Raw genomic sequence first — 12,219 nt, 5'->3', positions numbered from 1 at the left:
ACGTTATAATAAAAATGGATGCATCATAGCTGGCCTTTACGTGCTGGCAGGATGGTTTGTGATTATTTCACAATCACTTTGCTGTATCTGTCATGCTGTGTGGTGCTTCTGAGCTTTCCCAGAACCTAGTGTCTTGGAGGTGCAGTCCAGATAACACTGTTCTGAGCTCCTCTGCCAGGACTTGTTGTGGCAGAGTCATACTAAAATAAAACAGGAATACGCTAGATATTTGAGTAACATAACAGTGTTAGACAGTGCTGAGTTATACTGTGCCAAGTGTGTACTTAAGCATCTGTTTACTACCCTTGCTGGTACTTTAATTACTTGGATTTTCTATCAGCCAAAGTTATGAGATCTCTAATAGAGAACTTTTAAGGCTGGTTGGTTTGTTTTGTTCCCTAGTCAGGAAAGACTTAAACTTGTGTAAAACTTTCTTTCATTCCTTCCATGTATAAGGAAAGATGTTTGGGGGGAATTTCCCCGCTCACCCCCCTCTGTTTTCTTAGCACCTTTTGAAGAGCAAAATATTTCTGTATTGAGAAATAAGGCAGTGGCATTACAGGCCTCTTATAGTCTACAAGATATACTTTCTAGTTTTCTTTGTGAAAGTATAGTTTTTAAGATTAACGTTTCTAGGAATCACAGACTTAACTGCTACTGAGTGTGCAAACAAAATGGAAAAAAAGTAATAGGTCGTTGTATGAGTGGTGCACCCGCATCTGAATACTCTGGGCAACTCTTAGCCCATCTGTCTAGAAAGCTTATATTTGAATTGGAAGTGGTCAAGAGAAGGGCAAGGAAAAGTATGGAGTTGCTTCTGTGTGAAGAATGACTAAATAAGTTACCTCTTTGAAACTTGGAAGGGAGGATTTAGCAGTAGTCTGAGAGAGGGTGGAAGTCGTAAGACATGAGTTGTAAGACACGTCGTGGAGAAAGTGAATAAGGGTTGGTTGACCGCCCCATAAAGCTGGCAACTAGCAAGCTCAAAACAAATGCAATGAGTTCATTCTTCACGTAACATGTAATCTGTGGAATTCGTTGTTGCAGGATGTATGCATGGTGAACACTTGCATAAGTTTCAAGGGAGACTGAGCAAGTTCAAGAAAAATATTAGGTAGATAGGAGCAGCCAGCCAGCTCTGGTGTCTCTCTGCTGCAAATTGTTGGGACCTTGACAAGAATTCTCGGAAGTATCTACTTAGTCTGTTCATGTAATGCTTTATAGGAATTTGCTTTTCATCTTTTTTGAAAATGAGGCAATGGGCTAGATGACCTGACTCAGTATGGGCATTCTTAGAACTCAAACTACAAAGACAATTGCAAAAACAATTTAGCTTAAATGAGTGGAACCACATCTGATTTCTTTCAAATGTATAGAAGTATTCTTAGAAATCCTAGTTAGTGTTGATATGCCCCTCAGAAACCTTTTATTTTTCATTAGGTCTTTCTTTTATTTTCACATTTGTGTATTCCACTTTTCTTTCTTCAAGATCCTGCTTTTGTATTGTTCCTGCTAGATTTTCACAAATTACATGATTTGGGATATCTTGTTGTTGTTTAAACTTGAACTTTTTAGTAAATCCAAAAATGTGAAATGATGCCATTGTAGCGTTCACCCTGTATCTAGTCTGGGGTTTTTTTGTGTGGTTTTTTACCATTATAGTCTTAAACTATTGCAAGTACGTGTAAGTGGCATCTGTGTCTTGCAGCTTGGAAGTAGATATTGTTTCCCTGCAAGAATACTCATGTCTTTTATGAAGAAAGGTGTAGGTTTGTTGTTGTGTGTGGGTTTGTTTTTTTGGTTTTTGTTCACAATGAGTAGTCAAGTCAATTTTGTTTGAGAACAAATATTACTAAAAACAAACACAAAGCAAAACCCAAGTGATTTTTGCCATTATTTTATTGCTGACTTCAAACAGCATACTCAATCTGCTTCTGTTTGTTTATATCTAGATAAACAGGGTATACAGACTGAATTATTTTTAGTTTCATAGTAAGCATGTTTTAGTAGTCAGGTTTTTTATCTTCAATTTAAGCATTTCAATGAAAAGTCTAATGTTATTGTTTCCAGATACTTCCTGGCATAACTAATGTCCATCCAGCTGTGAGAAATATGGCAGTTCTGTGTTTGGGTTGCTGTGCCCTTCAGAACAAAGAATTTGCCCAACAACAGCTTGCATTGCTGTTACAGGTAAAATGGTGGGAAATGGAATGATGGGCTATGTGATTTAGTAAACAGATCTAGTATTCTAGCTATAACAAGCTGTTCTACATAATTATGTTACTTGAGAACCAGGAATTCCTGATTTCCTGAAGATTTGGAACTGGAGAGCATGGTTTCATGTAGATTTTTCTGACGTCTAGTAATATTCAAGCTTATGTCATATCTTGGTAGTAGCATGCCGTTCCTTTGTAAGGTCATCTGTTGTCTTGAAATTTGTAGGGATTCTTCATCTAGAAGATCTCACTTTATTTTCTGAATCTGGATGAACTCTGTCATGTATTTATGTTATTACAATATAGAAAAGAGAAGCTGTAGGATTCTGTAAGCCTTCCTTCCTTGGAAAACCAAACTGAAAATGTGACTGTGTTTGTTTTTACATTTCTGTTACATACTTACCTGTGACCTTGGATATCTGATATAATTTCTGAATTATTAATTTTATATGGATTAAGGAAGAGTTGTTAGAAGATAAAGCAATAATCAAACCAACAAATGATAGCACGGTGAAACATCTATGGTTATGAAACATGTTGGATGCCGTAATACCCAAATCTCCTTCCTTTGTGGTAAATGTTCTGATGCTGAGCTAATTTATATAACATGTGACACTACTGTTAACTTTTCAGACCCTGGCTTTGAGAAGTGTAGATGGGCATAGCGCTTTATTAAGAGTGTGTTCATGTACACACTTAAGGCAGGCGTTGAGATGATATGCTCGGCTCAGACAAGATGATAGAGCTGCTGTCACCATAGTAGGAGAACTTTGGGTTCCTAAAAAGTTAGCATATATTATTGTTTTTAATCTGTGTATGTCTCATTTAAATCCTCCTTAAACAAATAAAATGATATTTAGTTGTTTTAGCAACTTAGACTTTAGATCTAAATCATTAGTTTCTGTAGGTACTAAAGCCCATATTCTCTGTGTAGGCTGCCATCAAAAGCAGGGTATTTGGCTAAACAGAGCTAGGATCTCTAGGCTAACCCATGATACATGGTTTTTTCTGAATGTTAATTTGAACTACAGTACCTGGACTTTTATTACCATCTTGCTTCATGCTGTCCTTTTACATAGTGTTTATTTTAATTAAGCTGTTTTTTATGTAGAGCCTAACACTATGGAGCTACTATAGGCAAATAGACTGTCTGTTTGTCCAGTGCCTTTTTAAGAGTTGAACAGTAAAATTACATCTCACACATGCATGCTCACTCAGTGAATGAAATTAAATTGATTTTATGTAATGGAAGTTGCATAGGTGATTTGATAATTTATTTCCCAGGTTGTGTTATAAATTCAGGTTTAAATTTGTATCACATGTTCCTAAAGCCTGAAATATGTCCCAAGTATTATAAAAAGTTTCCCAAAGTAAACAAACTTATTAAGGTAAAAAAAAAGTTAACATTGGTGGTCTACTGTAAGATAATGTATGTATTTTCCTTACTAAACCTAGGTTTTACAAGTAGATAATATAAAGGTAAAGCTCAGTGCTTTAAAGGTGCTCTTTGATCAACTAATGCTGTTTGGGATTGAGCCATTTAAAGCTAGAAGAGGCAATGGCTCTCAAAATGAAGATGCAAACATTAGAACTGAAAATTGTGAGGGAGAAGGTGAAACAACAGAGGAGGAGGAAAAGGCTGCTACAGTTCAGAGCCTCCTGCAACTTCTTTCTGGTTTCTTAGACAGTGAGGTAAGAAATACTGTAAAATTTGCCTTAGTTTTGTTTTAAAATTACTTTTGCAGAAAATGCCATTAGGTTGCATGTGAATGTTACATGATGTATAATTGAAATGAATGGTCTAATGTGTAATAGTTGTCCTAGAAAATGACCACAACTTTGTCACTGATACAGACTAATGTTACTCTTGAGCTAGCTTTGAATTTTGTGCAGGTGCAAATATGTGGATGTAAAGAATTGATTGGGAAAATAGGATGTAGACTATTACTATAAAGTATTAGTGAAAACTGCTGTGGTTGGTGTATTGTGTGTATGATCAGTTCTTTCTTCAGTTTTCAGAACTTAGGACAGAAGCTGCAGAAGGCATAGCCAAACTGATGTTCTCTGGGAGGCTGGTTAGTGCCAAGCTTCTCTCTCGTCTTATTTTGTTGTGGTATAATCCTGTGACTGAAGAGGATACTCAGCTTAGACACTGTCTAGGAGTGTTCTTCCCTTTATTTGCTTATGCAAATAGGTATGGCCTTTGTAAATTGTTACTTACATTGTTAAATACATTGGTCTAGCAGCTTTAGGAATCTTTTGATCTTGCACAAATGCAAATTAGACCTTAAGGTCTAGTTCAGCCTCCTATGCATATTACTTCTGAACATACATAATCTCAAACCTATGACTATTCTGAAGACCTTCCATTAATTCCCTTTTACCCCTGTGGCCTTCCATTTGTTTTTTTTCTTTCCTAAGCCTGTAATTGAAACTGTTCTTCAAGATACTGAATAAAAGATTAATTTCAAAAGATGCACTTTACTTATTTATGCTGTTGAGCACTACAGGTAGACTTTGAAGTGTCTAAAAAGTAGCTAGCAGGAATGCGTAATAATTGGTGCCCAGCAGATATCAAAGCAGCAGTCTGGTTGGTTGTAGTTTGGGGTTTGTTTTTGTTTTGTTTTTTAACCAAAGAATATCCCAGTCTAAATTCACAGCAGATTCAAAATCTCCTGTTTATTTTGGTAGTAGACAAAGGAGGTAGGGAGCTTATGTAAGGAGGTTGGAGCTTAAATAGTAATTCTCATCTCTTTGCTCCAAGAAAAAAATACTTTTCAGTTGCTGCTAGTGGTTTTAGCCAGTCTGAAATAGCTGAGGTTTTACCTGCCTTTTTTTTTTTTTTCTTTTTTTTTTTCCTTCCAGTTATGGTTAAGATTTAATCAGGGCATACTGTATATTACCTTATCTATTTTCCCAAACCAATCTGAATCAAAATTTTTGTGGTCTATAAATTGTCACATTAAGAGTAGTATAAAGGGGAGTTGGTTTGGAGAGGAAAACAACCCAAACAAATTTATTTTTGCTGTTGTCAGCAAAAAAAAAAGAGGAAAAAATGCCTAGTGTTCCCCAGAATGGGATTTCCCCTACTTCAATTCTTTTGAAAAAAAGTAACAGGAAAACCTAATTCCATATGCTTCCAGTATCTCTGATACCGACTAATGAATTTAAGCTTTTAATATTGATAATATTTTACCTGTGAATGTTGTCTTCTGACCGTGTCAATGTTTTGGTTTTCTTTGAAATGAGTCCTAATGATTGCCCACCTGAGTAATTCTGTTTCAAAGCCATTTGCAAATGACACACCTCATAGATGATCTTTTTCTTGAAAACATGGTGTATGCTTTAAGCAAAAACTGGAAAAATAAGTGGAGAAAAATTCCTAAATCTTAGGCTCATTGATTTGGAATCTCTTGTTTAGTTAGGAAACCTCATTAACTTTCTGTCTCAATACATTATCTGCATTCTGGATCTCAGATGATTCATTTTAAGATGAATAATGGAGTGTCTTTGCTTACCAATACTCTATCTTTAGGAAAAAATTATTAATTAACCATATGTAATTCAGAACTGTTGGCAAAATTGCCATGCAGAAAAGGAAAACTCAGGTAATGAATGAGATCTGGCTGAGATTCATGCCTGATTTTGGTACTGATCTTGCACTAAACTTTAAAATTCGATTTGTTTTTGGGTGCTGCTCTGTTAACCTCCCCATCTGGTCACAGATATAATCAAGAGACTTACTTTTTTGAATTTAAATACTCGAACTTTCTGTGAGGAAGAGAAATGTTGATGCTGCCATCTACAGATATTCTGTCATGTCAATAGAGTGGCATGGCATGCTTACAACAGGGACAAGATCCTGTAACCAGTGAACAATTCTTATTCATGGAATATTTTCTAAAGAGTAATGAATCCTCTGGCAGCTCAAAAGGTCTTTTCGTCAGCTGATCTGGCTCAATAATCCAACAGCAAACAATCTGCTTTTTAAAAATTATTTACTTTCTTAGTTTTCTTCTGTAGTTATTTGGGTTCAAATAGTAGGTTAACAAGTATTGGAAACAAAAAGAGTTTCACTTCAACTAATACCTTGTACTTTTGGACACCTTACCTTTTAAATTGTTTTGACCTGTCTTGTGGAACTACGCTTTTAGACAACTTGCTGCAGAACCAAGTGCAAGATGATTTTTAGGTTTACTTGGCAGGAGTTCCTAATCCTTCTGAGAAGAGAAAGCACAAGTATTTTTCCCAAAAATCTTGCTAACCACTGCATTTTTTTGCCAGGCTTTCTTGCTTTCTTATGCAATGAGAAGTATTCCCAAAGGAAACTGCTAGCAGGAAGAAGGAATGAGCAGGGACAGGTTACTCTAAATAAATTTAAAGATTTAGAGAAATGTTTTTCTGTCCCTTAAGTGAGAATATTTCTGTATGTATCAGGTTTTCAGTAGTATGGATGAACTTTCAAAGTGTTCAGGGGCAGGAAGTACTACTTAAAAATTGCTTGAAAATACCATGTGCTAAAAACTTAAAAGAAATTGGTTCTGTGAAGCAGTTTTGATATCTTGATCCTGCTGGATGTCTCTACGGAGCTTGGCTGCTCTCACTTTGACTGATACATTGTAATGGGTCTGTGAACTTTTATCACAGAAGAGAAAATATAGGGGTGAATTAAGGTTTGATTTTTCTCATTACGCTGCTAATGTTTGACTCAATTGAAACAGGTTTAACCAGGAATGCTTTGAAGAAGCTTATCTTCCAACTCTGCAAACACTGTTAAATGCTCCTGCAACTTCACCCTTGGCTGAAATAGATATCAGTAATGTTTCTGAGCTGTTAGTGGACCTGACCAGACCAAGCGGACTGATGGCTCAGTCTAAAAAGTCTCAGGACTATCAGGTACAGTGTGGTTAAACTGGAGAAAAAGTGTCTTTGTATCTAGAGATTTAAGAACTGACCCCCTTCACTTGGGGCTAACTGTCTGGACTTCTCTGAGATTCCTGGTGTCTGCAACTACATTAAATGAGTAACTGTTCAGCTAATTAAATCTTTTAGCTTGATGCCCTTCCCTGCCCCACTCCCCCGCCCCCCCTCCAGTTTCCCCTCACTCTTACAATTAAAAAAATGCTAATAGGAACTTGCACCGTGGCTAGCTGGCTATATTGGGGAAAAAGATTCGTAAAAAAACCAGTTGGTGTATGTACTCAAAATACTGCATTTTAGGAATGTTTACTCTGTAAAATTAGTCGTTAGCAGCTTAAATCAGAATCTCACTGCTGTCTTTTGTAAATAGTCCCCAGCAAAATTTCTGATGCCTAATTTCTTTCCTTTACAGGATTTAACGGTGCATGATAGTTTAGCAATGAAAATCTGCAATGAAATCTTGATGGACCCAACTGCGCCAGATGTTCGTCTTCATGCAAAAGCTTTACGTTCACTAGAACTCAGTAGTTCTTTCACAGAGAATTTTCTGGTTCTGCTCAATGAGATTCTAGAGGTAGTACATAAGTAATATGGTTCTTACTTTTGTAATCATTAGCAATCTAATAATCTGATCATTTAAAAATAAAGTACCTTTTGTTTACTATGACAATACGATTAGATTTTCTCTTTTTAACCAGTCTTTGAAAATTCTTTTGGTAAGTCATTTACAAAAATCTGAGCTGATATCACTGCATAATTTACACATTTCAGCTACTGTAGATAGTAAAACCAGTGTGAAAGTGTGCCCAACTTGATACATTTAGTACAGTAAGTTATTTTGATAACTATGGTGTAGTTAACTTCTTAATACTGGATTTTATTTAAACATAAAGTTGGATTGTTTTTTTTTTTTCACAGTTTGGGTGGTTTATCCTTTAGTTTAATAATTAACAGTTGAAATGTTACACCTAAAGTTCTGATGTAACTGTAAGATCATTAGGCAACATGAAAAGGGTGCCTGATTTAAGGTGAAGTGGGAACACATTACAAGACTGATGTGGAAGTTTTTACCTTGCTGCTTTTATTAATACGGAAAAATAAAGTAAAATTTGAGTGTGACAGAGGAAGACAATGTTGTATGCAGAAATGCTGAAAAGAATGCTGATCCACTATGGGCATGTCATCCAATGGTAGCTGTGCTCCAGGACTCAGCTGGAAAGGTCCAGTCACTTTAATATTTTTAGTTTTCCTTAAAGCAAGCAAACAAAAAAGTATTTTGGGGTTTCAGTGCCTGGTGTTGATGGAGAAAGTGTTTCTCCTTTCAATTTGATTATCTTCATGTCACACATTGTATCGTAGTGCAGTAAGTTTAACTAATCCTGTTAGTGGGTAAATTTAATGAATAAAATAAATAGTTGTAAAATTAAGTAGCATTTAAACATTAGATTTCTCTTTTCCAGAAAGTGAAAGATAAATGGTGTCAAAAAGCTATTCAGAAGATCAAGGTGAACTTGACCAAAGATCCTAATGTGAGCAAAGGCCACTGTGAAAGGACTGAGGAGATGGGCCTGTCTGAAGGGGCACAGGAAACTGACATCACATTATCTGAAAATACTATTCAAAGTGAAGAAGGTAATTCAGGAGAGGTGTAGTTTAGTAATAGGTGTTTGAAGAGTGACTTCTTTAGATGTTATGAAAATAAGTTTTCCTCCATTAAATTAATCTGCTTGGAAAATGGGAAAAGGTAACATCTAGTAAATGTGTATACAGTTTAAAATATTTGTACTGAAGTATTTTTCCTTTTTTGTTTCTTTTTGATCAGATTCTGTATTTTCTTATTCTCAGTATTACTCCAGTATAACTAGTACTGTATTTTGAGTGTCAAGCTCGCCCTGTAGCTCATTCTTCCCAACAAAGACAGTAATAAAATGAGGTGCTTTCCCCCCACCCCCCCACTGTTTGGCACACCCATGATTCTACTAAATACCTGACTAACTCATCTTTAGAATGTGACTTGCTAACTTGGAGAGAGAAACAAGTGCTTTGTGGAGTTTTTAGATTCTGGAGTTACCATGCCTGTGCTTCTTGCAGGCTGTATTGTAGCAGTGTATAGCTGATATCTTTGGTGTTCACATCGGTCCTTGTTATGAGCTCACATGTTGGAGCCAGATTTGGGTTTATGGCTATTTAAGAGCTTGAAGTGGAAGAAGCCGGAGAACTTTCCACCACCTGCACAGCTTATGCAGCTGCATGTGCTTTAGCAGGGTAGAGTGTGCTGGTGGCACAAAAAGTCTTAACATTTTTCAGCAGAAAAGCAATTGGATGAAACTTGTTTAGGTTTGCTTGCAGCAGTAAAGCAAAGATACTGACGTGAAACTGTTTTCAGCAGATCATGTTTTCTTTTAGCATTCCTTTTAATTATTTATCTTTTCTAGTGGATTATTTCCAGGCTTTAATCTGTTGTTTCTGGAAATGTCAAATACTTCAATTTCTCGTATCTTCTATGTTTATGTCTCCAAATATTTATTGGATGGAAAGTTGGAAGTATGCTTTTGCGAAAATAATTATACTGTTTTCTGCTAGCATCTGATAATACTTTTTGGTATGAATTTCTCATGAAGGAGGATTTTTGAACACTTTATGAAAGCAGGCTGTAGGAGAAATGCATTTTTCCCTTTCCCTCTCCCATCCCTCCCCAATGATCCATTTGGGATCATTAAAAATAAAGCAGCATTTACTACTTCAAATTTGTAAATAATAGCTGTGAGCAGAAAGGGCAGCAGACACTATTTTTGTATTTCAATTGCTGCAAAGGAGATTTAGATTTGATGTTAGGAAACTAGCTTCCTAGCGATAAGAGAGACTGCTGAAGAAAGAGAATTCCTAAAATTGTTAGAAATGTTAAGACTAGACTAGAATATTTCAGTTGGAAATGATCTACAATGATCACCTAGTCCAGCTGCCTGACCATTTCAGGGCTGAGCAAAAGTTAAAGCATGTTGTTAAGGGCATTGCCCAAATGCCTCAAACACTGACAGGCTTGGGGCATTGACTCTGCCTCTCTAGGAAGCCTGTTCCAGTGTTCGACCACCCTCTCAGCAAAGAAATGCTTCCTAATGCTCATATTCACCTGATACAGCTGGTCCCTTGCAGGTTCAGTGTCCTCAAATGGAAAGTCACTGCTCCACACCCGTGGTCCTCCAACTCGGGACACTGGGCGGCCCGAGGTCTATCAGTATTGTTAAAGGCTGAGGCAAAAAAGCATTGAATGCCTCTGCTTCCCTTCATCCCTGTTAGTCAGGTGACCACTTCAACAAGTATTGGTCATGTGCTTTCTTTAGACTTCTTCTTGCTTTTAACACACTTTGAAAAGGCCTTTCTTGCTATCTGCCACTGCCCTGGTCAGTTTCAACTCTGAGCTTTGGCATTTGTGGTCTTCTCCCTGCATATATGAACCACAGCTCTGTAATCTTCCTGTGAAGTCTGACCTTGCTTCCAAAGATCATACCATTTCTTTTTCCTTTTGAGCTCCACGAGGAGTTCCCTGTTTAGCCAAACTGGTCTCTGCCCCGCCTGCTTGACTTCTGACACAATGGAAGGTGCTAAACAATTGTCAGGAATAATTTAGACGTGATTGACCTATGCTGGGGCAGGGTTGTAGCTGAGTGACATTTTAAGCTTCCTTCTAGCCTCATTATCTAATTTCTAGTCTAAGGAAAATGGGGGGTTAAAATTATGTGGCTTTTTAATGTAACAGCAAAACCTCAAAATATTAGGACTTAAGATAAATTAAGAGTTAATTATCTATGACTTCTGCATGTGCTATTCTGTTTACAAAAATAATAAAGATGCTTTTCAAACTCCAGTTAATGAAGACAATAGTAAATCAACTGCAAAACTGAGATCTACCAGAAGCAGAGCTGGGAAAGGTATGCATTAGCTTTTTCTGGCTACAATACTAGTTGTTTTTAACAAAATAATTTCATGCTAACTTCTTGTGAACATATAGATACAAAAACCATTCAGTCCTCATGCTCCTTTATAGTTTTAAAAATTTTTGTTAAAAGGTTAAAATAGTCTGTTTTGTGGAAATTTTTAGAGGCTGTTAGCCTCTCCCAACAACACAGTTTTAAAAAAGAAAAAAAAGTCAGACTGCAGGATTTCAAGGTGATTTGGCCAGCCATTTATGGTAATGTACAGGTGTTTATGGAAGAAGTGGCAGGTACATTGTGGGTTTTTGTTGTTGGTTCTGTTTTGTCACCACATTGTGTCTGTGGTGACTGCATATTTATCTGTTTCAATCCAATATCAAACACTGAAGAGATACAAAACTAGTTTAAGAAAAGAAATGGTGCCATGATATAAAAAGAGATTTTTGCTTATACTTAGGACAACGGAAAGCAGCAGCAGAAGTGAGGTCTGTGAGCAGAAGAAAAACTGGCACAACTGTAAAATGCGGTAGTGAAAGGTAAATCCTTTTCTCTCCACCATCAAAACCATAATGTTTGTTCTAGCCAGGACATGTAATTCCAGTGTTTTTATTTCCCAAAACCTGTATCTTCAATATCCTCTATTCCTAATACACAGATAAATATTTAAGAAAAAAATCTTCTTTGAACTGGTGCTTTTGAAACCCTTGCAGGTTTGACAGCTTCACATTTTGTTATTGTTGCCTAAGAGCCTGAGGATTTTTTTTTAACATACCTTTTGTGTGTAGAGTTAACATACTTTCTAGCCAACAGATGATTTTTTTTTCCTTTTTTTGGCTTGCATTATTACTCTTCTTCCAGTCACCTGCTTTTTTAACAGCTGTTCTGTGGAGGAATCAATTTTTTTATATAAACTTTTTCCCCGGCCCCCTCCACGTTTTTGTTGCTTGTTTTTCAAGATGTAGTTCATAAGCTTCTGGAAATGACTGATGAGTATACACAATGCATTCCTTCCATTATGATCTTATAGGATACAAGCATTAAAATGACATTATCTCTGTAATTTTCAGCTGTGCTCACTCTTTCTGAAGCAAGTAATTCACGGACTTCAGGGTCACCAGAGTCAATCATTCCTATTTGCCCATTTGGTCTGT

At 36.5% G+C, this 12,219-nt stretch overlaps 1 protein-coding gene across 2 annotated transcripts in view; it reads left to right on the top strand.

Annotated features, from left to right (window-relative positions):
• NCAPG (non-SMC condensin I complex subunit G) overlaps window positions 1-12,219 on the top strand; it is a 30,302-nt gene that overhangs the window by 16,167 nt on the left and 1,916 nt on the right. For both annotated transcript variants that reach the window (XM_040588690.1, XM_040588698.1), the window contains 8 exons: window positions 2,071-2,190; window positions 3,672-3,908; window positions 4,229-4,410; window positions 6,938-7,112; window positions 7,549-7,710; window positions 8,597-8,768; window positions 11,003-11,065; window positions 11,526-11,604. In XM_040588690.1, the coding sequence (XP_040444624.1) occupies window positions 2,071-2,190; window positions 3,672-3,908; window positions 4,229-4,410; window positions 6,938-7,112; window positions 7,549-7,710; window positions 8,597-8,768; window positions 11,003-11,065; window positions 11,526-11,604 (1,190 nt within the window). The remainder of the gene's footprint in view (window positions 1-2,070; window positions 2,191-3,671; window positions 3,909-4,228; window positions 4,411-6,937; window positions 7,113-7,548; window positions 7,711-8,596; window positions 8,769-11,002; window positions 11,066-11,525; window positions 11,605-12,219) is intronic.

The sequence above is a fragment of the Falco naumanni genome, chromosome 1 (assembly GCF_017639655.2).
Source record: "Falco naumanni isolate bFalNau1 chromosome 1, bFalNau1.pat, whole genome shotgun sequence".
NCBI lineage: Eukaryota > Metazoa > Chordata > Aves > Falconiformes > Falconidae > Falco > Falco naumanni.
The sequence above is the reverse complement of the archived record's forward strand: the minus strand, read 5'-3'. Positions and strand labels throughout refer to the sequence as shown.